Source organism: Chiroxiphia lanceolata, chromosome 5 (genome assembly GCF_009829145.1).
Source record: "Chiroxiphia lanceolata isolate bChiLan1 chromosome 5, bChiLan1.pri, whole genome shotgun sequence".
NCBI lineage: Eukaryota > Metazoa > Chordata > Aves > Passeriformes > Pipridae > Chiroxiphia > Chiroxiphia lanceolata.
In genome coordinates, this window is record NC_045641.1 from 54,473 (window position 1) to 78,765 (window position 24,293).

The 24,293-nt window shown below is 58.3% G+C and overlaps 5 protein-coding genes across 9 annotated transcripts in view; 1 reads left to right on the forward strand and 4 right to left on the reverse strand.

Annotated features, from left to right (window-relative positions):
* Positions 1 to 63: 63 nt before the first annotated feature.
* On the reverse strand, positions 64 to 3,028 carry NME6 (NME/NM23 nucleoside diphosphate kinase 6). Of its 3 annotated transcripts, none has more exons than XM_032688123.1 (6): positions 2,949 to 3,023; positions 2,743 to 2,845; positions 2,624 to 2,663; positions 2,167 to 2,327; positions 1,790 to 1,947; positions 64 to 296 (listed from the first exon to the last, which is right to left on the reverse strand). In XM_032688123.1, the coding sequence occupies exons 1-6, from the start codon at positions 3,021 to 3,023 to the stop codon at positions 171 to 173; spliced, it is 663 nt and encodes a 220-aa protein (XP_032544014.1). In that variant the 3' UTR covers positions 64 to 170. The 3 variants fall into 3 exon arrangements, with proteins under 3 accessions (XP_032544014.1, XP_032544015.1, XP_032544016.1); XM_032688125.1 differs by having other exon boundaries at positions 188 to 296; positions 1,771 to 1,947; XM_032688124.1 differs by having other exon boundaries at positions 66 to 1,947; positions 2,949 to 3,028.
* Positions 3,029 to 3,169: 141 nt separating this feature from the next.
* Positions 3,170 to 7,772, forward strand: LOC116786948 (rab-like protein 2A). Of its 3 annotated transcripts, XM_032688120.1 has the most exons (8): positions 3,170 to 3,324; positions 3,402 to 3,431; positions 3,548 to 3,627; positions 4,871 to 4,950; positions 5,699 to 5,810; positions 6,403 to 6,500; positions 6,749 to 6,832; positions 7,148 to 7,772. In XM_032688120.1, the coding sequence occupies exons 1-8, from the start codon at positions 3,170 to 3,172 to the stop codon at positions 7,226 to 7,228; spliced, it is 720 nt and encodes a 239-aa protein (XP_032544011.1). In that variant the 3' UTR covers positions 7,229 to 7,772. The 3 variants fall into 3 exon arrangements, with proteins under 3 accessions (XP_032544011.1, XP_032544013.1, XP_032544012.1); XM_032688122.1 differs by lacking the exons at positions 3,402 to 3,431; positions 3,548 to 3,627 and having other exon boundaries at positions 3,240 to 3,324; XM_032688121.1 differs by lacking the exons at positions 3,170 to 3,324; positions 3,402 to 3,431; positions 3,548 to 3,627 and adding an exon at positions 3,669 to 3,885.
* On the reverse strand, positions 7,523 to 10,077 carry LOC116786940 (acrosin-like). The gene is made up of 5 exons (XM_032688110.1): positions 9,906 to 10,077; positions 9,485 to 9,727; positions 9,032 to 9,297; positions 8,482 to 8,615; positions 7,523 to 8,138 (listed from the first exon to the last, which is right to left on the reverse strand). Exons 1-5 carry the CDS (start codon positions 9,974 to 9,976, stop codon positions 7,695 to 7,697), a joined length of 1,158 nt encoding a protein of 385 aa, XP_032544001.1. The 5' UTR covers positions 9,977 to 10,077; the 3' UTR covers positions 7,523 to 7,694.
* An 8,524-nt stretch (positions 10,078 to 18,601) lies between these two features.
* Positions 18,602 to 20,544, reverse strand: ATP6V1F (ATPase H+ transporting V1 subunit F). Its single transcript, XM_032688128.1, has 2 exons — positions 20,191 to 20,544; positions 18,602 to 19,725 (listed from the first exon to the last, which is right to left on the reverse strand). The coding sequence occupies exons 1-2, from the start codon at positions 20,346 to 20,348 to the stop codon at positions 19,524 to 19,526; spliced, it is 360 nt and encodes a 119-aa protein (XP_032544019.1). The 5' UTR covers positions 20,349 to 20,544; the 3' UTR covers positions 18,602 to 19,523.
* A 513-nt stretch (positions 20,545 to 21,057) lies between these two features.
* FLNC (filamin C) overlaps positions 21,058 to 24,293 on the reverse strand; it is a 29,151-nt gene continuing 25,915 nt past the window's right edge. Inside the window, exons 42-47 of the mRNA XM_032688077.1 lie at positions 24,054 to 24,169; positions 23,620 to 23,749; positions 23,041 to 23,217; positions 22,545 to 22,763; positions 21,963 to 22,172; positions 21,058 to 21,306 (exon numbers count right to left, since the gene is read on the reverse strand). Of these exons, the coding sequence (XP_032543968.1) occupies positions 21,119 to 21,306; positions 21,963 to 22,172; positions 22,545 to 22,763; positions 23,041 to 23,217; positions 23,620 to 23,749; positions 24,054 to 24,169 (1,040 nt within the window). The 3' untranslated portion in view covers positions 21,058 to 21,118. The remainder of the gene's footprint in view (positions 21,307 to 21,962; positions 22,173 to 22,544; positions 22,764 to 23,040; positions 23,218 to 23,619; positions 23,750 to 24,053; positions 24,170 to 24,293) is intronic.

The window sequence follows — 24,293 nt, forward strand, 5'->3', positions numbered from 1 at the left end:
GGTTCTGGACCACCCAGCAGTTAGTGACGTGCCAAAGGAATATCCAAAAAGGGAAGCATAACATAAAAGGTAAAACCAGTCAAGTTTAATAACTACAAGAAAAACACACAAAACTGAGTAAATCCTCCAGGAATCAACAAACCACCAATTTACAAAATACCAATAAAGTATCAGCAGCATCGGGGACAGCAGCTCTCAGACCTGTGTGAAGGCACACAGGATCCTGAGCAGATCCACCCTGGACACTGCTGGGGACAGGGACAGCAGCAATGTCCCGCAGATCCCTGGATCTGTACCTGGAACAGAACAACGACCATTTGACCCCAGACAGGAGGAAGAGGAAACACAACTGCAGATGTGCTCGACCATGATAGCTCTGGGCAGCACTTCCCACAACAGAGCATTGTCAGTCACTGCCCAACCCCTCACAGAGTTCTGGGAGCACACAGAGTCCCTGCCCTGGTCTGTGACACACCAGGGCACTGGTGAACCTCAGACTGTCACCAGCTGCAGTGACCAGCACCATCCACACCTGTCCCTCATCCCTGCAGGAAGGGGAGTCGGGCTCAGCCTTCCTGCCCCAAGCACAGCACATCACACCTTCCCCAGCCTGTGTATTTGGGATTACCAGGAGGAATTCCCTCAGTACAACACGGCACTGGAACTGGAGCAGCAGCACCGTAAAGGCCTGTGGGGGAACAGTGTAAAGGCACTAAACCCCTGTACAGGAACTGACCTCACAGAGCATCACACAGGGGAACATAGATCAGCCTGCCAGGACCTGGCTCTGTACCTCCACACCCAGCCCTCCTGCACCACCAGGTCATCATTCCATCACTTATCCGGATAACTAAATGGCTTTGTCCATCCCTTTTCCCAAGGACACGGAACTGTCCAGTGAGGCCACAGACACTGAGGGCTCCGAGCTGCCCTCAGGTGTTTTGTCACAAGGCCTCACGTGAGGAGCCCCTGGCAAAGCTTCTCAGCCCCTGCCACCTGCAGTCAAATTCATTATCCAGCCCTGGACTGTGAATCCAGGAAATCCAGAGCTCCACAGCCACTACTGAATTCCACCAAATCTGCTGCTCTTGTGCCCCAGGCAAACCAAAAGCACAAACCAGAGGATCCTCAAAGGCACTGCGCTTCTCCGCACCTTCCTGCCAGGTGCTTCCATACCTTTGTGCTGCAGCAGGTCAGCCTGGGCTCAATGGAGCTCATTGGATGTGCTGCATTCCCGCTGGGAGCAGCTCCAACTGTGCCTCCACCTGACACAAGTCAGGACACAAACCCCAGGACAGCCTCGCTTTCCAACCTGGCTGCACATGAGTGAGGACAGCACGGTTCATCTTGCCCTGCTGATGCCTTTTTTAGGCTCCTTTTCCTGCTCTCAGCCTAAAGTACAGTGGGAACAGCCAACAGAGAACCCGAGGCCTACCACCAGCAAAAGCAGTTGCAACCAACTGGAACAAGCAACCTCTGATCCACCTGGCCCTGGACCAACTCACCTGTCTTATTCACACCCAACCAAACTCGAGGGCCAGTGAGCTGCATGGCCGGACTGTCAGCGGGAGCACTGCTGGAGGAGCTCTGCCTACAGCACCCCAACAGCACCCCAGAGCCTGCTGCCCCAACAACCTGACCCTGGGGAGCACGACATCACGCACACGAGGCTCTCCCTCTCCCACAGTCCCTGGAGCATGGCACAGCTCTCCGTCTGGTGCCCCAGCAGAGCACCCACAGGTGCTGCCAGCTCAGCAAAGCAAGCCCTACCGCAGGTAACTCAGGTCACCTCTGCCTCGTCTGCCCGGAGCACGCGGTGCACGCGCTCCTCGGGGCTGTAGAACACCTGCCCACGGCGCAGCCGCGGCTCGTCCTGCTCGTACCAGCGCTGCTCATCGAACTCGGGGAAGAAAAAGGCAATTTCTCTGCTGGCTGAGGCGGGTGAGTCTGTCAGAAAAGAGGAAAAGGTGATGGGAGATGCCTGTCTGGCACCGCGAACACGTGCTGGGCTCCAAAGGCACCTGGCTCGGCCACACCTGGCCAAGTGTGTGCGGAGTCTGCACCAGGGAACACATCGTCCACTTGGAGCCCCAGAACTAAAGCAAAGGCAGACAAAGCACCATCGTTCCTGCCTCCCTGAGCACCAGTCAAGCAGGACAGGCCTACCTGAGCCATGGGTGGTGTTCCTGGTGTCCGTGAGGCCGTAGGCTCCTCGGATGGACTCCGGGTCACTGTGTCGGGCTCGGAACACTTTGGTGGGTCCCATCAGGGATCTCCAGCGAGGGACAGCGTTCTCATGGGCCAGGATGTAAGCCCACATGGGGCCACTGCGGGAAGGGCCCAGGAGAAGCAGAAGAAAAGGTTACGAAGGGAACAGCTCGTTCGTCCTTGGAAACCTGCACAGTGCGGCTGCCAAGGGCCGCTCTGCCGGGACCCCGGGAAGGGGCACGGACCTGTCCTGCAGGACCCCGACACTCCTCACCCTGCGGCCGGAGCCTCCCAGCTCCGCACACCCCGCACACCCTCCGCGGCACCCCTCCAGCGGGGCTCCCATCGCCGGGCGGCCCCTCCACACGCGGGTCACCTGCAGCGCGGGGCCGCCCCGCACACCTGCGGCAGGTACCTGGCCATGAACTCCACGAGCCGCTGGTAGAAGAACCGCCCTGCGGAGAGACACAGGCCGAGTAAGCGCCGGGCCCGAGGCAGCGCCCCGCTCCCGCAGCCCCGCAGCCCCGCCCGTACCCGCGTGCTCCCGGTAGAAGCGGCGGCTCTGCTCGGGGCCGCACCGCAGCTCCTTGGCGCGCACGATGAGGAACCGGTGGCGGAGGATGGCGGCGTGCACGGCCTGAGGAAACAGGGGTGCTGCTGGGCGGGCGGGCCGGTGCGGTGCCCGGCGCGGTGCCCGGTGCGGTGTCGCCCTGCCCCGCCCTGTCCCGCCCGGCGCTCACCTCCCGCACCAGCGGGTGCGCGACCGCGTCCGGCTTGAGCAGCGCCAGCGTCAGCTGCAGCCGCGGGGCCGCCATGGCCGCGCCGCACGGGCGGGGGGCGGAGCCGGAGGGCCGGAGGGGCGGGGCCCGATTGGGGCGGGGGCGGAGTGGAGGCGGGTCGGGGGCGGGGCCAGGAGCGGTCCCCGCGCGTTGCGTGGCAGCGGGGACGCGCAGGCGCGGCCATGGCGGCGGCGGCGGAGGGGCCGCGGCTGCGGGAACGGGAGCGGGAGCGGGAGCGGGAGGAAGCCCGGGACGAGGCGCGGGACGAGGCCGCGGCCGGCGCTGAGGAGACGGTGAAGATCATCTGCCTGGGCGACAGCGCCGTGGGCAAGTCCAAGTGCGTGGGGGCGCGGGGGGCGCGCGGGGTCAGCGGCGGGGCCCGCGGGCTCACGGCGGCGCGCGCTCTCTCCGCAGGCTGCTGGAGCGGTTCCTGCTCGACGGCTTGTATCCTTGGGAGCGGGGGAGCGGGGCCGGCGGAGCGGGGGGCACGGGGGAGCGACGCCGGTGGTCGCGGCGGAGCGGGGTCGGCGCCTCTCCATCGGCTCCTTAACGCGCCGCAGCCGCCCCCAGCAGCTCTCCACGTTCGCGCTGACGCTGTACCAGCACCGCGCCCGCGTGGGCGGGCAGGAGGTCCGCGTGGGTGAGTGGGGACAGCCCGGGGGGCGCCCGGGGACGTGGCGGAGGGAACAGCTGGGAGGGGGGAGATCTCCTCGCTCTGGATCTTGGTTAGGTTTTTAGATAGACTACAATATCCTGATGAATCCGGTGGCCTTCTGTGACGGGACTGCAGCGTTGATGGATGGGACAGAGCGACTGCCATCATCCCCCTGGGCTTGGCAAAGTTTGGGCACTGTCCCCACGATATCCGGGGCTCTGAGCTGGAGAGACAGGGGGATAGGTGGGTGGGTGGATGGATGGACACTCGGGGGATGAGGAACGGACTGGATGGCTGCATGCAGAGTCGTGGTCATGGCTCATTGTCCATGTGGAGACCAGGATGAGGGGGGTCCCTCAGGGGTCTGTCGGGGTTGGGGCCAACACTGTTCAACATCTTTGTTGTGACAGGGACAGTGAATGCAAATGTGGTCTGACAGGGACCTGTCTGTATTTGGGCATTTTAAGAAGTCACCATCCTGCAGGTCCGGCCCAGTGTCCAGTCAGACACCAATATTAGAGCAGAAGAATCCCTAAGAAAAGTGGCTTACAGCCTACTTGGATTTGGGTGCAGCAGCACGCTTGGGTCCAGCTGACAGAGGTGTGACCACATTGGGGTACTTAGCTGAAGCTGTGCAGATTTATACAGCAAACTAGACCCAGATGTGAGCCTACAAACCTGGTACCAACAGCAGAAGGCATTGCAGGATCCAGGTGTACACAGAGCTTCATGGACTGGGGCCTGTCTGCCTCAGGCTGACTTACCTCCAGCACTTCAGAGCAAGTCCTGCCCCTGGGAGGCAGAGCTGGATATCTGCAAGAGGAGATGGAGCATTGCCTTTGGCAGGGCCCTGGCTGACCATCACTGGGTCAGAAAGCAGCAGTTTCCAGCAGCATTTGGAGGTTTAGTTGGTTTCCCATTGTCATCCCTAGTGACAGAGGGCTGCTGTTCTTTGCACTTCTGCCTGGTTTCATCCTGCTGTCCCATATAACTCATGTCACTGGTGTCTTCTCCTTTGCTCGTGGCCAGTGCCAGCACAGCCCTCAGCTGAGCCCAGCTAAGGAAAGTTCCCAATTGGGCACGATCTTATAACCCTCGAGTGTTTTGGATTGGTGAGGTGAAACCCAGTTTGTGACCCGGAGCAGGTGGGCTGGGCTCTGCCTCCGGGGTGTAAGTTGTGAGGAAAACAGAGTGAGCTGTGTCGTTCTGAACTGTTTCTGTGTTACAGACTTCTGGGACACAGCGGGCCAGGAGCGGTTCCAGAGCATGCACGCCTCCTACTACCACCAAGCCCACGCCTGCATCATGGTGAGGGAGTCTGGGCCGGGAGCTGGTGGGATTTGGGATCGGAACGGTCCTGGTGACACTTGGCCTTTGTGTTGCTTTTATGGTTATGCTGCCATTTATTCCTTGTCTCTTCCAGTGGTTCAAAAAATTTTCCTAGATTGTTCTTTCTTCTCTCACCAGATAAAGCCCCTGTAGCTGGACTTGCTTAGCTCTGGTCTGTCTCTCCTGGCAGCACTGTCCTCCAGCTCCTGGCTCTGCTGTCCTCTCAATGTCCTCACATTTGTCCCTGTTCCCAGTTTCATGGCTCCTCACCTGCTCATGTCTCCTGGTTTGTCCTATTACTCCCACTTTCCACTGTACCTCACCACCTGGGAGCATGAGTCGCCTTCACTGGTGCTTTAGTTGTCAGAGAAACTAAACAGAGATGAACTGAGAACAGAGGATGCCACATCTTACCCTGCTGGGCACTGACTGTTCCCAGTGCTGGCTCCCTGTGTTGGTGGCAGGAACTTGTCACAGGACACAGTCACAGTGTAAAGGACATCGAGGGGCTGTTTCCTGCTGGCTGCATATGCTAGGGCTTGTGTATACTCTCCCTTTCTCTTTCATCCCTTCTAACAACACCCAGTTTCCTTTGTCATGTCCTCCTGGGAACATTCTGGATTCTGTCCCTGTGTTGCTCAGAGATGCCCCAGGCTGCTCGGAGCTGTGCAGGGTCAGTCACAGCTGTCCTGGACTGGCCCCGGCATAGGTGGTTCTCTTTTGGAAGGTGTTTGATGTGCAGCGGAAGGTCACCTACAAGAACCTAAACAGCTGGTACAGGGAGCTGAGGGAATTCCGCCCGGAGATTCCCTGCATTGTGGTGGCCAACAAGATTGATGGTGAGTGCACCTTCTGCACCCAGCCTCCCAGGGTTGTGGTGGGATTCACTCTTACATCTTCTGGGTCCAGAGGATTTCCTGAGTCCCCTGGGCTGGGTCCTCTGCTGATCTCACCTGCTGTCTCACAGGTGTTTTTACTATGTCACCAGCAGTTAAAAATGCAGATTTGATCTATTTGAGGTTTATCCAAGTGATGTCCTTTCAATTCCTTCCTTACCACGCTACCCATTCCATCCAGAAAGAACCCAAAGGTGATTGGAGCAGCACCTGGTCAAAAATGGCAGGAAAAGGAGAAAAAGCTGTTTTATGGCTTCCCCAGATCACTCAGGGATGGCCTTGGTGCTCCTCCTTCAACCTGCACAGGCTCCTCTGTGCTGAAGTGCCTCAATGTACCTGCTGGCAGAACTGTTCACCTGGCTCTGCAGGTGGCTGGAAGGTTCCCTCCCGTTGGGAATGCCAGCCAGTCCTTCAAGAATGCTGGGGCTGTGGCTCTCTGGGTCCTGTGGCAGTGCCTGGTGTGGCACCCAGGGGATGCCCACCCTCGGGATCTCCTGCCCTGTCTGTCTGACCCTGTCTCCTTTGTCTGCCCCAGCGGATATGAAGGTGACCCAGAAAAGCTTCAACTTTGCCCGGAAGTTCAGTTTGCCCTTTTACTTCGTGTCTGCTGCCGACGGCACCAACGTGGTGAAGGTGAGATGGGCTGGGTGACTGCTGGGCTCGGTGTCCGTGGGGCCCCGCAGCAGCCCAGGGACACGGGGGCTGCTGTGGGCACGGGCAGCAGCAGACAGGCTGGTCCATCAGTTCAGCTCCCTGAGGGGCCGGTGGCTTCCGAGTTTGCAGAGGTTCCCTTGGGATTTGGGAACAGTCTCCATCTTCTACAGAAACCCAGTGCCCATGTGCCCCATCCTGGGAGTGATGGGCCTTGTTCTTTCCCCCAGGTCTTTAACGACGCCATCAGACTGGCCGTGGCTTACAAACAGCACTCGGGAGACTTCATGGACCAGGTCCTGCAGGAGCTGGAGGTAGGGAAGGCTCTGTCCCTGCTCCCTCTTTCCTGCAGGAGTTGGAGGTAGGGAAGGCTCTGTTTTTCCCCGTGTCCTGAGGAAGGAACAGCTCTGCCCTTTTTCCCGTGGCAGAGGGTGGAACTGTGCAGCACGGGAAGCTTTACCCTGTGCCGGTGACCCCGGGGGGTGTGTGCTGGGCTGGGCTGGGAGGGTGAGGCCAGGACCCTCAGAGGAGCCCTTGCTGCACTAGGCCGAGTCTGAAAGAGCCACAGCAGATGAAGCTGTTGCAGTCTCTGTCATTTCTCAGCAAATCCTTGTCCTGCTCTTTTCCAGAGCTTTGACCTGCAGAAGACGAACGAGGATTTGTCAGATAAAGAGAAGAGCTGTCCTGAAGAGGAAACCCCATCTGCCTAAACCTGGACCCTGAGCCTGGTTTTCCTTTGCCACTGGACTCTGAGTCCGGTTTCCCTTGGCATTGCATTTCTGGGGCCTGCACAGAGAACAGTGATGTTTCTCATGCCCTGGAGCTGTGATGATGGGCAGCTGGGCCTCTCCCTTCTTGTGAGAGCCCTTCTGGGCAGGATCTCCCTTGGCTTGGCCCTCACACTCACTCAAGCCGAAGACCGAATGTGAACAGCCCAGCAGACTGACAGACAGAGCAGGGACTTTCCCAGCCCATGGGTGCACTGAGCAGGGCTGAAAACACAGTTAATGAGGAGCACAGAAACTTTATTTTGACACCTCGGTCACGTCAGCATCGGTGTGGGTGCAGCGGAGCAGCGCGGGCAGGACAGAGCAGCCTCTGGCCCCAAGGCTACCTTTGGCCCAACAGGAAATGGCCATGGCCCACTGTAGCCCTGGATCCCGCTCATCCCGCTGCTTAAGCCTTTTTGTCCTTCAGGAAGCGCAGGAAGTCCTGCAGCAGGTTCAGGAATTGCACCAGGATGAGGAGTGGGAATGCCGTGGGCATTAATGAGGCCGAGGAGGTGGGTGCTGGTCTCTGGCTGTGCTTGGGGATCCAGCTGATGTGTGGCTCTGGCGCTGGCCTCAGATGCTGCTCAGGGGTCAGGCTGGTGTCTGGCTCTGTCACTGGCCTCAGATCCTGCTCAGGGGTCGAGGTGACATCTGGTTCTGGTTCTGGACCGGCTCTTTCTGCTGGGCTCAGGCCCGTCTGGAGCAGGATCCAGCTGTAGAAGTGCTGAGTGGAGGTGTAGATCCCGGGGTGCCTGGCTTTGTCACAGCCTCTTCCCCAGCTGCTCAGCCCCACCAGCCAGAAGTAGTCGGCTCTGTTGTCCTTGCAGATGAGGGGACCCCCACTGTCCCCCTGTGACAGGAGAGAGGGCTCAGGGTTTGTGGGGGGCTGCTGCAGCAGCAGGGCTGGCTCCTCTCTCCCAGCCCCTGGGAGAGGGGACATGGGACAGGGCAGCCCTGGGATAGGGGACATGGGACAGGGCAGAGTTGGGACAGGGGACATGGGACAGGGCAGCCCTGGGATAGGGGACATGGGACAGAGCAGAGTTGGGACAGGGGACATGGGACAGGGCAGCCCTGGCAGCGATGGGGACCCGGGGCTGGGAGGGCGCCGGGCCAGGCCCAGCCCGTGCCATGTTTGGGGTCAGGGGGTCCCTGTGGTGCCGGGGGCTGAGGGACTGGTGCCACGCTCCCACCTGGCAGGTGTCGATGCCGCCCTGTGGGTACCCAGCACACAGGTTTTCGGGGTGCACGGCCCCCCCGTACCACCGGCTGCTGTTGCAGAGCTCTGTGTCCATGAGGTGAACCTTGGCCTCCTGCAGCACCACATCTGGTCCAGGAGTTGTAGGAACAGACGGGAATGAACCTCCAGCAGCTCAGTGCCCATCCCCTCCCCTGCCTTGTGATGAACCCCTTCCCCAGAACTGGCTTTGCCCCTGGAGCGACACTGTCCCGCTGTGTCCCTGCTGTTGGCTCTGGGGAAGGGGCCAGGCCCATCTCTCCACAGTCTTCAGGGAGTCACAGAATGGTTTGGGCAGAAGGTTCCTTAAAGCTCATCCAGTGCCACCCCCTGCTCTGGGCAGGGACCCCTTCCCCCAGCCCAGGCTGCTCCGAGACCTGTCCCTGCTGATGTCCTGCAGCCACAGCTGGACCGTGGCTGTACCCAGCCCATGTCCCCAGGTGCTCAGCCCATGTTCCCAGGGTGCCCATCGCACCCTCAGGGCACATGTCCTTGTAGGGCCTCACCTCCTGGTGTGGCGAAACTCCATCCCGCGATGTAGCAGGATTTCAGCTCCGAGACCCTCACCGAGGTGTCGGGCACACAGCCCAGCTGGATGTAGTCACTGCACTCCACGGGCTGGTCCAGCTCCAGCAGGGCAATGTCATTCCTTGCCGTGGCAGCCACGTAGTGCTGGTGCACCAGGATCCTCTGGATGTGCCTCACCTCGGCCTCGGGGCCCGGCTGAGTCAGATCCGTGGCCCCGATCACCACGTCCCACCGGTAGACGTCCCTGGGGAGGAGGTGGAGAGAGGGGTGAGAGGGAGCAGAGCCATGGGCTGTGGCAGCTTCCCAGCCTTCTGCTTCCCAAGGGAGAGAGGGAAGCAGAGAGGAAAGAGCCGGACGGGAGCAGCACGTGGTGCTGTGACCTGGGCACCTGCCCGAGCTGTGGGGACATCCCTGTCCCTGCCCCTCCTTACCCGGCCCTGATGAAGCAGTGGGCGACCGTGAGGACCCACTGGAAGCTGAGGAGGACACCCGAGCACATGTGCCACGTGCCATTCTTCCAGGTGGCCTGAATGCTGACGATGCCAGGCCAGGCCCCCGGCTGGACACCGGTGCCACCCATGACACGGGACGTGCCGTCAGCCAAAGCCACAGGACCATAGTCGGGAATCAGGGAGTTGTGGTCGGAAGCCATGGGCCGGAGCCCGCAGGTCCCTCTGGAAGCACAAAGCCATCACTGCCCTGCCCAGGGGCTGCTCAGGTCCCCTGTTGTCCCCCCACACTGCGCTGAGGGGCAGCAGGGCCAGGGACCCCCAAGGGCACGTCTGTGCCCCCGTTCTGCTGGGAACCCCCCGAGTGTTCCCGACCTCCCTCCCACATCCCAGGGCCACTGACTCGCAAGTATCCCAGGTGCCAGCCACGGGCCCGGCCAGGGCCAGCAGGACCAGGAGCCACAGCCAAGCCATCGGTGCCAGCGCACGTGGCAGTGCCAGGAGCGGGGGTCACCTCTGGCACAGCCACCAGCGTTGTGCCCACAGCACCCACAGTGCCCCCAGCCCGGGGCTGATGTCACAGAGGGGCCGGTTCCGTGTGCTGGGCATGGCAGGGAGGGACACCGAGTCACAGAGCCAGGGAATGGTTTGGGTGGGAAGGGACTTTAACAACCACCCAGTGCCACTGCCTGCCATGGGCAGGGACACCTTCCACGGGCAGGGACACCTTCCACTAGCCCAGGTTGCTCCAAGCCCTGTCCAGCCTGGCCTAGGACACTTCCAGGGATCCAGGGGCAGCCACAGTTCCTCTGAGCACCTGTGCCAGGGCCTTCCCACTCTCCCAGCCAGGAATTCCTTCCTAACATCTGATCTAAACTTGCCCTCCTCCTGCTTAAGGCCATTTCCCCCTTGTCCTGTCACTACATGCTCTTGTCCAAAGGTCCTCTCCAGCCTTCTAAGCCCCCCTTAGGTGCTGGAAGGGGCTCTAAGTTCTCCATGGAGTCTTCTCCAGGCTGAGCAGCCCCAACTCTCTCAGCCTGTCATGCCCTTCTTCCCACCCTGAGTGAATATTTTAAATGCTGTGAGCCTTGCTGTAAAACAGTAGTGCACTGCTAGTGCATTACATTCTCCTTTTACATATGTTTATTTACATCCATTCCAGAAAGGCATCTGACTTTATTCCAATACCTCAATAAATGAAAGTTTCATTTTTCTGCTCTGCAATTTGTTGAAGTAGTTTGTACGAAGATGCCTGAGGGTTAAAAGATAATGGTACTAAATTATAGGGGGAAATACAGTTGCTAACTCTCTGGATGGAACAGTCAGTATTCCTGACCTCCCCCACACAGCACAATCCAACGGGGACTAAATGGAGGGTGGAGCAGAGTGGAGACCCTGTGGCTCTGTCAGAACCTTGCAGAGGAGGGAACTCGGTGGTACCTTGTAGCTGATCAGCTGCACAGCAGCTGGAAGCCAAGGGAGATAAAGGAAGATAAAGTCCTGCTGTGCAATCGGCAGCCACGGTCAAACCCCTCTCGTGTCCCATCTCAAGGTTATCTCAGGTACTGGACAGAGATGCCCATCCCCAAGGTATGACCACCCCTCACTGAGTGAGATGGATGACTAAAGTCACTCAGGCTCCACCTAAGCAGAAATAAAAATTATTGGAGGGAGTTAAGAAGAAGTGGGGGAAGACTCCGTTGTAACTTTGGGATCAGTCAGGGCTGAACCCGTCCCTGTGCCATGTGGGCCCATTGGGTAAGAACTGTACCCTGTGCCTGCTGAATCAGTAGCTCAGGGCAGCTTTTCTTAGGGATTAGAGCTTGTCTGTGCATTGCTTTGATTACATTTTTGCAGTTAGATACTGTCACCAGCAATTTTCAAGCCTTACAATTTATTAATAAAGAGAGTTATTCTGTCAAACATTCATGTGAGTCCTTCATGGGTGCTGGCAGCCACCAGAAGTGGGTGAAGGTGTGGAGACCCAAGAGGGGGTTTCTGTGTTTGGCATGTGACCCTAAACAAGTCAGTCAAACCACCCCTAACTAATCTCAGGTTTAGTATCTCATAATTTACTACCAGGCCTAGTGAACTGCTCGGTGAAGGGTCCCCATAACGGGACAGTGACTGACTGGTTGGGCACAAGGGTCTTGGCTTTCCTGGGGCACCAACAGACCAATCAAACACTGAGGGTTTGGGGGAAATTTCCCCTTTTCACATGGCAGAGTTATTCAGAATCTTTGGGGAGATACACCTCCTATTTGTAGTTTTGTTTTAACCACTTTGAATTTTAGTCAGTGTTAAATCTAGGACCTATGAGCCTTTACAGTCTGGCATTTTTCTTGCAGAAGAAAGAAGAGCTTTTTGGGTTTCTTTGTAGATTTAGGAAATGGAATGTTAAATACCTAAATACAGAATATTTTTCCACTGGTCAGATCATGTTCTATGTATTTTAAAAATTTTCTTCCCAATATCCCATCTAATCCTGACATTATTACACCCTGACATTAGTAAACCCCCCCCCAGTCCTCTGGATGTTAGAAAAATATGAAAATTAAGTGACACCTGAGTGACACCTTCCTAGAGAGGAAGAGGTTCCAGACTTAAAAATAAGACCCATAATTAAGACCAAAGTGCCCAAAGGACCCCAAGGAGGTCAGAGGAGGAACATGGTCAGAACCCCTCCCTGGGACTCCCCTGCAACTGGCAAATCTACAGGAAAAATATGGACAAACCCAGGACAGTCAGGGGAAATGAGAAGAACAAAAAGCCTCCACAGGAATAACTCCCCCCAGCCCTTTGGAAACACGAAAGGGAAAAACCCACTAAGCACTGGGCGACCCCTGGGCCTTCTCACCAGGCACATTATGACTTATCAGTGGTCAGGCCCCTTATCTATTTACCAGTAGGACCTAGAAACAACCTTTGAATTTTCTGATTTATACAGGAGCTCAAGGGTGTGTTTAACAGGATTCAACGGATAAATGTTATACTGCCAGGGTCTGTTTATGGTTACCTGGGGGAAAATGGATGTCCTCACACACATTTGCAATCACAGATCATTTTAGGACATGATATCCTTAAAGGAAAAGTTTGGCAATTGACCAACGGGAATGTTTGTCATTCGGGTCCACAAAAAAACTCCATATAGTAAATTTTCTGGAAAAAATAGAAAAATTAATCTATTAAAAATGGCTCCAATTTTACCTGCTTTGGCTGTGCCTAATATCAAACAGTGCCCTATTCATCCTGCAGCCAAACAAGGGATAAATAAAGTAATTAAAAATTTAGAACAAAGGGGTATTATATTTAGGATACACTCCTCATAAAACTCTCCTGTTTAGCCAGTGAGGAAACTGGGTGGGAGTTGTGTTTGACAACTGATTGTCAGGGGCTGATGCCAACACGGGACCACCCACTGCAGTGTCCCAAGCACTGCCAGTCTCACGGCCACCCTGCCAGCAGCTGAACATGCAGGGATGGCAGTTCTGGATGTAAAGGGCATGTTCTTCATGGGGCCACTTTGGGAGGGAGATAAACACGAAATTGCATTTCCTTGGGAGGGAACACAGCTTCAGCTGAACTCCTTCAACAAATAGAAATCCTGAAAGGAGTGCAAATCTATCACTAAAATGATGGTGTGTTGATAGGAGGTGAAGAGGAAAGTGCAGTAAGAACAACAGCACAAGATATATAGAATAAATTAAATGAGGAGGTGACAGAAGTGCCCTCTGCCAAATGCCAAAATCCCTCTGAAGAGGTGACATTCCTGGGAACCTGGTGGATTGCAGGTCAGGCTGTAATCCTGCATGAAACCATTACAAAATTGGATACCATAGGCAGTCCTACTACTAGAAAGGAACTTCAAGAGATCTTGGGTACCTTAGGATATTGGAGAAATGGTGTTCCTGGGTTTTCTATAACCCTCGTATGCATTAAAGAGGCAAAAAGCAGACCTGGAAGTGGCTTGATAGTAACAAACAGGCTTTGCAAACACTGACAGAAGAGCTAAAAACATATCAGTCACTTGGGCCAGTTCACCCCAGTTATCCTATAATAGTTGAATTGGGTTTTGCCAAAGAGAGGACTTGCTGTAATATGTTCCAGAAAGGCCCTCATGGACACAAATGGTCCTTAGGGTTCAGTTCCATAGCATTAAAATATACTGAAAAAAGATACTGGGAAAGGGGATTATTATCTCTGACCCCAGCTCTTAAACAAATAGAAAAAATTAACCAGCATCAGCCTTGCAAGTCCAAGGACCCTTCAACCTGTCAGCCAGCATTAGGAAGGGTGGTGCTCCACCAGGTGGGATTGCACAGAGACCAGCAGTACACAAACGGTGTGCCTGTGCCTCATGAGTCACAGATCAAATGGATATAACTGCAGGGCTGACAACACCTTCCAAATTACAGCAGCTGTGCCCCCAGAGACACTGGCTCTGCACCTGCCACACAAAGAGTCCTGTACTTGATGCTCCTGCACTTACATCAGACTCTGAAGTTAAAGGTGTCTGGTCTGCTGACGCCTCACAAACACATTGATGGTAAATGGAAGCACAGAGCAGCTGCTTTTAATGTTCAGACAGGAAGGGAAGCAGTAGAAGAAGGAATGGGAAGTGCACGGGTGGGAGAGTTGAAAGCTGTACTGCTGGCAGTAAAAGAGAAGGCAAGGACAATGTGTGCCGATTCCTGTGCAGCCTGGGCCGGTGCCACACAGTGGTTGTGCCAGTGGGAAGCTTTAGGTTGGCAAGTGAATGGAAAAGAGGTTTGGAAGAAGGAAGGTTGGAAGTGGTTGTTGTTACAGGCTCAATGCCCACCAGTCCACAGAGATGGGTAAAAGCTCGTGCCAAGGATCAAGCCTTACAGCCTTATTGGAACAACCAGGGGGATCAGATGACAAAAATTAAAACGATAAGAATTGATCTGTTGGAAGATGCTCAGCACTGGTACCGATTGGACAAGCAGCTACACTGTAAATTAGGGCAAACTGGACAGGAAGCTTTAGTTTTTGCAGCACGAAGTAGAGGGTGGCCATCGAGCAGAGTGATTTGTAAAGACATTCTCACACAATGTCCCCAGGGCCAGTTAAGACTTGGACAAAATCACCCAGACCAGGCACCGCCTTTACATATCAAAAGCAACAAAACAGTGCGGTCCACTTGGCGAGTTGATTATATTGGGCCTCTGGGGACATCCAGCGGCTGTAAGGACACACTGACAGGCGTGGGAGTGGTCTCTGGGCTGTCACTGCCGCTTAAAGCAGACGGGCTGATGTCAAAGCTGCTATTTTGGGACTCAGGAGCTGGTTTTCCAGTCTCCCTGTCCCAGACTGTACAAAGTGACAATGGATCACAAGTCAGCAGTGTGATGGTACAAGACTGGGCCACAAGGGAAGGTATCAAACAAGTTTTCCACACACCTTATTATCCCCAAGCAAACGGGATTGTGGAGCTGGAAATGGTTTGCTGAAAGGCTCCCTTAGGCCACATGAATCTGAATGGGATAAAAGATTACCAGATAAATATATAAATATATATATATATATTAGATAAATAACTGATATGGACCAATGGGTCATCCTGTTTCACGAGCTTTCTTGAGCCCTCTGTCTCTTGAATCAGCTCCAAATGATAAAATTGAAGCCTTTCAGGGTGACCCAAAGGTGGGCCAACCAGTTGTGGTCAAACTGCCCCAAGCTGGGGTTGTACCTGTGACTCTGATGGACACTCGAGGACCATTGGCCTGGGTTGGCTCCTGATTCTGATGGGCACCAACACAGAATCAGCTCGAGATGGATATTTCCCACATTCTGAACTGAGGAAATGAACCCGACCCACACAGCTGCCAAGGTATAAATTGTTTTATCTGAGAGAGTGGTGGCTGTATTGGTCATCACCCTGATGGTAACAGCTGGCACCCTGCAGTGGAGAGCAATATCCTTCAAGAGCCTGGAGGCTGCCTCAGCATGGACTCAGAACACAGCTCATGGGCCAGTCTGTATCTGCCTACAAGGGTCTCCCTACAGCTGGTGTTGTCAGGCATCAGCACCTGTTGGAATGGACACCACCCTGGTTAAAGAGCTGCTGGAACTCTCTGATCTACACAAACTGGTACAACAATTGCAAAAGGACAGTTGAAAAACATTAATCACTGTCCATCATGATGTGGAAAAAATACACTGTATCCTAGAGCAAGTGAAAAGGGGTGGAGAACATCTCTAGTGGGATGACTTGTTTGGATGGTCCCCAAGCACAGCAGACTTTCTGAATTTAATGTTGCTGTAATATTACTATTAATCAGAATGTCTTTTTTATTAGTAGTCATTGTGTCATACCAATCTATCTATTCCAACAAATGAGGATATTGACCATTCCAGAAGTACATAAAATTGAAATAACAGAATCAATAGCTAGTTCTATATTATACTCAGTTTAATAGTGCCAACTCTAACTGATTTTTCTAAGAATTTTGTATGTAAAAGTGTAATGTGTGATGATAATATAGCTAACACTCTTTTAAACTTACATGAGTTAAGATAAAATAGTAAAACTTAGGAGCTTTATGAATCTCAACATGGTTGACAATAATGTTCACATATGCAGTGGGTGCTTTTATACCACAAGGCAAGAGGTACCTGCATTCCAGGTACCAGTCTGGCTCATCACCCCGAATCAACATCCTGGTAGTGAGGCAAAGATCTGACAGATAAGCTGCTAAACTGACCTGGAGACATGGGACTGACAGTCAATCACTTTATACTATAAAAGGCCAGTCCACTTTCATGTGATCAGATTCTTCTAACATACTCTTCTTGGAGTGTGTGTGGAGTCTTCTCCCTTGTAGTGGGGACAACCCTTCAAGGATTCTCCTCGAGGTTAAGAGAAAGAGATCTGCCCACAAGCACTGGTATGGTGAGTTACACTGACCTCTAATGACTGTTTCTTTTTGCTAGCTTTAATATAATTGCCTTGACACAGTGCACTATACTACACACTACCAGTAGTTTTAGTTTTTATATTGTGTAGTAAATAATTGTTATTAATCTGTTGTCTGTCATAATAAATAATTCCTTTTATATAAATATACCCAGTTTGCCACCTTTAATCCTGTGGGACAAAGCTGTACTTACATTGCTGACAAAGTCTGGGGCTAAGATGGGATCCAGCCACCCCCAGGCTCCTCTCTGGAGTTTAAAAAGCCAGGGGGTCCTTTCTTCAACTCAGGAGGAGGGCTTCTCCAACAAACTTTGTCTAAAGCCCCACTCCTACCTGTGACAGTCACTCCACCACCTCCCTGGGCAGCCCATTCCAATATCTAACCATCCTTTCTGTGCAGAAATTATTCCTCATGTCCAGCACCCCCGGTCCTTCTCTGCCGGGCCACTTCCCAGCCCCTCTGCCCCAGCCTGGAGCTGCTGGGGGTTGTTGTGGCCAAAGTGCAGGACCCAGCACTTGTTCTTGTTGACCTTCAGCCCATTGGTCTTGGCCCATGGATCCAGCCTGTCCAGATGCCTCTGCAGAGCCCTCCTGCCCTCCAGCAGATCCACACTCCCCCCAGCTTGGTGTTGTCCACCAATTTGCTAATGGTGGACTCCATATCCTCATCCAGATCACCAATAAAGAAATTAAACAGGGCTGGGCCCAACGCTGATCCCTGGGGGACACCACTAATGCCCGGATGCCAACTGGATGCAGCACCATTCCCCCCTCCCTGGGCCCTTAACCCAGCACAGGGTGCCCCTGTCCAAGCCGTGGCTGCAGCTTTTCCAGGAGTGTGCCATGGGAGATGGTGTCCAAGGCTTTGCTGAAGTCCAGGCAGACACATCCACAGCCTTCCCCTCACCCACTGGGTGGGTCACCTGGCCCCAGAAGATCAGGTTGGTCAGGCAGGACCTGCCCTTCCTAAGCCCGTGCTGGCCGGGTGTGCTGGAAGGGGTTAAGTTTTGCAGCAGGCAGGAGGGGCACAGCCAGGGCCCCGGGGTCATTCTGTACCAGGGCCCCGGGGTCATTCTGTACCACCCAGGGGGGTCTTGTCTCTGTCTCCAACAGCTGGCACAGGGTGTGGCTGGGTGGGACCAGTTTGCCCAGAACGAGGACCTGTGAATTGCTTCCTGTCTTGTACACTGTTATCGGCATTGTTGTTACTGTTCCTTTCCTTATCTCATTGCTGCTTCCAGTCACCTGTGTGTGATACCTGTGGGTGTGACACTTGTGTGTGACACCCGTGTGTGTGTGTGTGTGTGTGTGTGTGTGTGTGTGTGTGTGTGTGTGTGTGTGAGACACCTGCCTGTGTGTGACACCCGTGTGTGTGTGTGTGTGTGTGTGACACCTGCCTGTGTGTGACACCCGTGTGTGTGTGTGTGTGTGACACCTGTGTGTGTGTGACACTCATGTGTGTGTGTGTGTGCGTGTGTGACACCCGTGTGTGTGTGACACCTGTGTGTGTGTGTGTGTGACACCTGTGTGTGTGTGTGTGACACCTGTGCGTGTGTGACACCTGTGTCTGTGCCCACCCAGCTGTGTGACCCCCAGCACTGCCCCCCTCAGGCCTCCCTGTGATCTGGGTCAGCCCCCAGGCCTGGGGGTTCGCCCCAGGTCCCACTCCCATCCCCAGGGGCACAGGCTGTGGGAGTGGGCAGGAAAGTGGGGTGCCGGGGGTCTCCATGGGGCACAGGGGTTTGTCCCTGCTGTTCCCCCGGGGTTGGGGTCATGGGGGGAGTCAGGGTGCCCCTGTGCCCACGGGTCTGGGACCCCCGGATGTGGTGTCCCTGTTCCTTCCCCGTGGCCCACAGCATGTCCCCCCTCCATCCCTGTCCCTGTGCCAGTTACCCATGCCCCTCCCGCTCCTGTCCCCCCGTGCCCCATAGTGTGTCCCTGTGCCCCATAGTGTGTCCCTACTGTGTCCCTGTCACCCCCCGTGCCCCACAGCATGTCACTGTCCCACCTGTGCTCCAGAGCATGCCCCTGTACCACATCCTCGTGCACCCCCCACCCCGTTCCTGTCCCCCCCCCATGCCTCACAGTGTGTCCCCCCCTGGTCCCTGTCCCCCTGTGTGTACCCTCCATGTCCCCCAGTGCCCCACAGAGCAGAAGAGATGACAAATGGTGTCAGTACATGTTGGGGACACGGGGAAGACACACAAGGGGGGATACAAACGTCACTTGGGCACTGAGGTGGCAATAAATACCAGACACCCCCCCCCGGGGTTCTGCCAGGGCACAGGGGGCTGAGGAAGGGCTGCAGGGATGGTGACAAGGTCACGGTGACAACTCCCGGTGTCCTTGGGGTGTCCCTGGCCCCCCCTCCCCGCTGTCCCTCCCTGCCCGCGGGCGGGATCCGGCAGGATCCGGTGGTGGCACTTCCCCATCACGGGACACGGCTGAGACACCGTCACAGGGCACCCGCGGGGCCCCCCGGCCCCCTCAGGGACACACTGGGGTCCCTCTGTCACCCTCAGACCCGTGGGACACCCTCAGGGACCTGACAGCACCCACAGGGACCCCCTGTCACCCCCAAGGAGCCCCCAAGCAGCACCCTGGGGTGGGCTGGGGACCCCGTGGGGTGAGGACCACCAGACATGGGGCGCAGGCCCCCGGGAACCCCCAGGTGGGTTTCCCTGTCGTGGAGACCCCGTGGGATGCAGGGGGCTGTTTTGGGGCACCAGGTGGGGTCTGTTGCAGCTCATCGGGAGTGAAGAGGCCGGGGTGGGGCTGGGGAGGTGCCAGGGGCTGTGTGGGGGTGCTGAATGGGTCCTGGGGGTGCCCATCACAGGTGGTCAGGCATGAGGAGGCCACAAGCGCAGCACGGAGGGGCAGTCTGGGGGGGCTGAGGGGGTTTGGGGGGGTACCAGGGGTACTGTTTGTGGTTTGGCGGTCCAGGGGATGTTCTGGAGGGGTCCTGTGGCATTTGAGGTACCAGGGAGGGTTTTGGGGGTCCCGGGGAGGCTGGAGGTACCGAGGGGGGTTAGGGGGGGCGGGGGGGATTTGGAGGTACGGGGGGGCTGGGGGGTCCCGGGGGCTCTATCGCAGCTCGTCAGGAGCAAAGAGCCCGCGGGCGCGGCGCAGCACCGAGTCCCGGGCCGGGTCGTACGGGTGGTCCTTGGAGGGGATCTCGAGCACCGCGGGCAGCGCCCGGGCGTGGGCTGCGACCGCCGGCCGGATCTGCTCCGCCAGCGCCTGCGAGATCAGGATCATCCCCACGTCCTCCCGCGCCAGGAAACCCCTGGAACACGGAAACCGAGGGTCAGGGGGGCACAGAGAACCTCACCCACGGATGGGGACCCCAGCGCGGTGGAGGGACAGGGGATTCCTGGGATTCCTTGGACCCCCTGATCCCTCCTAAGCACCCCTGGGACCCCCCTCGACACTCCTGATATCCCTCTGACAACCCCCAGGGGCTCCTAAGACCTTCCAGACCCCAAATTCCTCCCATACCCTCCTGAGACCCCCAAACCCTCACTCGAGACTCCTGGGACCCCTCTCCAACTGCCCCTGGGTCCCCTCTCCAACTGCCCCAGACCCCCCAGAACTTCTGGGATCCCCCAGACTCCAAAACCCGCCCAGACCCCCCTCAGGGACCACTGAGACCCCCTCCAGGGACCACCGCAGGGCCCCCTCGGACCCCCCAGCCCCTCCTGAGCCCACTCAGAACCCCCAGAGCGCCCCGGGCCGCCCTCGTGCCCCCCACCGAAAGGTCTCCTCGATCTCGGCCAGGCTCGTCTCCTTCTCCACCACCAGGAAGTTGGGCCGCCGGTGCTTGTCCAGCTCGCCGATGCCGCCCAGCAGGAACCCGGTCACCGTGTCCTCATCGCCCATCACGGCGATAAGCTTCCCGCGGCCCGCCATGCCCGGGCCGCGCCGGGACCGGGGCCCGCCGGGGTCGGGACCCTCCGGGAGCCGCCGCCGGGACCCGCCGGGATCGGGACCCTCCGGTAGCCGCCGCCGGGACCGAGATCGGGATCTGGACCGACCGGGAGCGACCGGAACCCGCCGGGAGCCGCCGCCGCCGCTTCCGGGTCCCGCCCCCGCCGTGCTGGACACGCCCCCCAGCTCGCCCCGCCCACAGCCGCCCCGGGAACTCGACGCTCCGCCCCCTCCGCCGGTGAGCTCCGCCCCCTCCGCCGGTGAGCTCCGCCCCTGCCGCTCCGGCCCTGCCCCTCCGGTAACGCCCCCGGTAACGCCCCCCGGCCCCGCCGGCCCCGCCCCGCCCGCGCTGGCCCCGCCCCTCGCGGCCAAGGCCGCGCGCACGCGCAGTGCGCCGTGCCCTTGAGAGGACGCTGGGACCCCGCGGGCACAGCGCCCCCTGCCGGACAGCACGGCCACCGCGGGGCGCCCCCGACGCCCGGCCCGGACCCACCGGGACCCCCCAGGACCCCTCGGGACCCCCCGGACCCGCCGTCCTGCCAGGGCCCTGCGCCGGGACCCCCTCGGGACCCGGTCATCCTGTCCCAGACCCCCCCAAACTTCCCCCCGCACCTCAGTGTCCTGCTCCGGCCCACCCCATCCCGTCCCCCCCATGTCATGGCCCCGCCATCCATCACTCAGACCGCTCTTCCTCTCCCAGTGCTTTATTGACAGGCCCGGGCCCCCCGGCGGCTCGGGGGCCGTGGGGGGTCTCAGGCGGCGGTGACGCGGAAGGGGCTCCCCGGCACGTCGCGGTCGCCCCAGCGCAGCAGCAGCACGTACTCGCCCCGCTCGCGCACGCTGTAGGTCACCGTGTACACCCGGTTCCCCTCGTGCTTCACGTGCACCTCCTCGCACGGGGCCTTGGGGCCGTGCACCCCCACCAGCAGCATGTTTGTGCCTGGGGGGAAAACAGGGGGTGACATCCTGACCTGAGACCCCACCACCACACCCCACACCTCTCACTGCATCCCATACCTCTCACTGCATCCCACACCTCCCACTGTATCCCACACCTCCCACTGCATCCCACAGCCCCCACTGCATCCCACAGCCCTCACTGCATCCCATACCTCCCACTGCATCCCACACCTCCCACTGCATCCCACCCCCCCCCTACATCCCACACCTCCCACTGCATCCCATACCTCCCACTGCATCCCATACCTCCCACTGCATCCCAGACCCCCCCCTGCATCCCAGACCCCCCACTGCATCCCACAGCCCCACTGCATCCCATACCTCCCACTGCATCCCACGCCCCCTGCACCCCACACCTCCCTCTGCATCCCACAGCCCCCACTGCATCCCAGACCCTGCCACTGCACCCCAATTCCCCCCCACCAGCAGCATGTTTGTGCCTGGGGGGGCACAGGGGGGTCATCCTGAGCTTGAGACCCAAGAGCCCCCCACTGCACCCCAAACCCCAACACTGCATCCAAGTTCCCCTACCACAACCCCCTGCTGACCCACCCCATCCCCTCCTAGGACCCCCCTAGGAGCCCCTGGACCCCCCTGCTGACCCCCATCTCCCCCCCAGCCCCCCTGCCCCCTCACCGGCCTTGCTGCAGTCCACTGTGAAGTGGTTCTTGTGGCCCAGGCGGGCGGTCGCCAGCCCTGGCCCTCGGGCCACCACCTGCCCTGCGTCCGATGGGGCCTTGGTGACCCCCCCAAAGGCGGGGGGACCCCGCGAGCCCCCCCGTGCCACCGGCTCCACCAGCACCGTCGAGGTCTCGTGCAGGCTGTGCCCCCCTGACAGCCGTGGGCCTGGGGAGCAGAGGGGGACACTGTCAGCCCCCGCCATGGGGACACCCCCCCGCCACACCGTGCTGGGGGGTCACAGCAACACCTTCCAGGGACAACCCATCACGTCACCCTGGGGCTCTTTCACCATGTCACCCAACCCAAGGACCCCCTACACCACCGCCCTGGGGACCCCCCATCATGTCCTGCTGGACTGCCTGTCACACCACCCTGGGAACACCCTTGTTCATGTCACTCTGGGGGTCCTCCTGCCACCTCCCTGCCACCCCCATCATGCCCATCATTGACCCTTGTCACTCCACACTGGGGACCCCTAAATTCCCCCCCAGATCCCCTTCATCCATCCCCCCATCCCCATGTCCCCCCTGGCCATACCGGTGACTTTGGCCTTGAAGGGGCTGCCCACGATGTGGTGGGGGCCCCCGTATTTGATGGAGATGAGGTAGTTGCCAGGGGCCATCGGGGTGTAGGTGACGCGGTGGCCCTCGGGGACCTCAGTGCAGTCCAGCTCCACCTTGGAGGGGCCGTCGATGGTGACGGCCAGTGCCCCTGCCCCTGCATTGGCCGTCTGCACCAGGAACTCCGAGGGCACCCCTGGGACACAGGGGACACGAGGATGGCACCATGGGGGGGACACCGTCACCCCATTGTGGCCACCACCCATGGCCACGTCCCCATCAGGGCAATTCCTGTGGCCACATTTCCACTGCCACCAACATGGCCACATCTCCATCACGGCCATGGTGTTGACCATGGCTCGTCCCCATCACCACTCCATGGCCATGTCCCCATCCCCAACCCCCTCCCACGGCCATGTCCCCATCCCCAACCCCCTCCCACGGCCATGTCCCTGTCCCCACAGCGGTGTCACCTGTGCGGCCGCCCTCGAGGCCGGGCCCGAAGGCAGTGACGAGCCCGGGGTCCCCGGCCTGGCTCTGCTCGCCCACGCGGATGTTGAAGGGGCTGCCGGGCACGTGGCGCCCATTGAAGCGCAGGTCGATGGAGTGCACCCCGTTCTCACGTGGCAGGAACCCCAGCGCGTACCGGTCTGGGGGACACAGACATGGCACCGTGTCCTCGAGTCCCCACGTTCTGTATCCCCACACCCTGTGTCCCCACACCCAGTTTTCGCACAGCAGGAACCCCAGTGTGTACTGGTCTGGGGGAACATCGTGTCACAGCAGCGTCCCCATGTGCCATATCCCTATGTCCTATGTCCCTGTGTCTCCCTGTGCCCACACCCCATTCTCACACAGCAAGAACTCCAGCATGTACCAGTCTGGGGGGACAGACTGGTGTGTCCTGTGTCCCCATGTCCCTCTGTCCCATATACCTCATGTCCCCAAGCCCCACGTACCCACATCCCATGTCCCCGTGTCCTGTGCCCTGTGTCCATCCCCCCCCTCCCCAAGCCCAGTGTCCCCGCAGTGTCCCCACAGTGTCCCCTCACCGCTGTCCAGCTCGGACACGTAACACTCCTCCACCACCCCCGCGGGCGTGTGCACTTTGGCGTCGATGACGCCGCGCGCCCCGTTCAGCTGCACCGCGAACGACGCCGGCTGGTTCACGGCCACCGTCTCCTGCGGGGACACCACGGTGGCATCAGAGACACAGGCAGGACAGGGGGGCACCAGGGCAGAGGGGACACCATGGGGCCCAGGGGTGACACAGGGGTGCCAGGTGGCCGGGGGCGACAGCAGGGAGGGTTCCAAGGGTGACGTGGGGGAGAGAGAGGTGGCCCCATAGGGTCCCAAGGGTGCCACAGGAGTCCCAAAGGAGTGGAAGTCCCAAGGGTGCCACAGGGGCACAGAGTGGCCCAGGGGTGACCTGGGGACCCAGGGAGTGTCTAGAAGCCCAGGGTGACACAGTGGGTGTCCTCAGTACCTGCAGGCTGGTGACAGTGAGGCGCCGGGCGTCGTCAGAGTGGGAGGCGACGGGGACGACAAAGGGGCTGTCGGGGATGTGCTCCTCGTTGAACTTGATGGACACTTCATAGTCACCTGTGGGACACAGGGACAGTCAGGCGGGGACCCCACACCCCAGGACCTCACACAAGGGGACCCCAGACATAGGGACTGTATCCCCTGCACCCTTCCTTGGGAACACCTGTGCACAGAGACATCC

Bases quoted from the DNA above. Each gene is read 5' to 3' on its own strand.
- NME6 (XM_032688123.1), bottom strand. From the start codon at position 3,023: ATGGCGGCCCCGCGGCTGCAGCTGACGCTGGCGCTGCTCAAGCCGGAC. The intron at 2,328-2,623 runs GTACCTGCCGCA...CCCTTCCCGCAG, and splicing joins CTCGTGGAGTTCATGGCCAG to TGGCCCCATGTGGGCTTACA. The intron at 297-1,789 runs GTGACCTGAGTT...GTTCTGTTCCAG, and splicing joins TCCGGGCAGACGAGGCAGAG to GTACAGATCCAGGGATCTGC.
- LOC116786940 (XM_032688110.1), bottom strand. From the start codon at position 9,976: ATGGCTTGGCTGTGGCTCCTGGTCCTGCTGGCCCTGGCCGGGCCCGTG. The intron at 9,298-9,484 runs GTAAGGAGGGGC...CCTCCTCCCCAG, and splicing joins CACTGCTTCATCAGGGCCGG to GGACGTCTACCGGTGGGACG. The intron at 8,139-8,481 runs GTGGGAGCGTGG...CTCCTGTCACAG, and splicing joins GCGGCATCGACACCTGCCAG to GGGGACAGTGGGGGTCCCCT.
- LOC116786948 (XM_032688120.1), top strand. From the start codon at position 3,170: ATGGCGGCGGCGGCGGAGGGGCCGCGGCTGCGGGAACGGGAGCGGGAG. The intron at 3,432-3,547 runs GTATCCTTGGGA...AACGCGCCGCAG, and splicing joins CGGTTCCTGCTCGACGGCTT to CCGCCCCCAGCAGCTCTCCA. The intron at 6,833-7,147 runs GTAGGGAAGGCT...GCTCTTTTCCAG, and splicing joins AGGTCCTGCAGGAGCTGGAG to AGCTTTGACCTGCAGAAGAC.
- ATP6V1F (XM_032688128.1), bottom strand. From the start codon at position 20,348: ATGGCGGGCCGCGGGAAGCTTATCGCCGTGATGGGCGATGAGGACACG. The intron at 19,726-20,190 runs GTGGGGGGCACG...TCCGTGTTCCAG, and splicing joins GAGATCGAGGAGACCTTTCG to GGGTTTCCTGGCGCGGGAGG.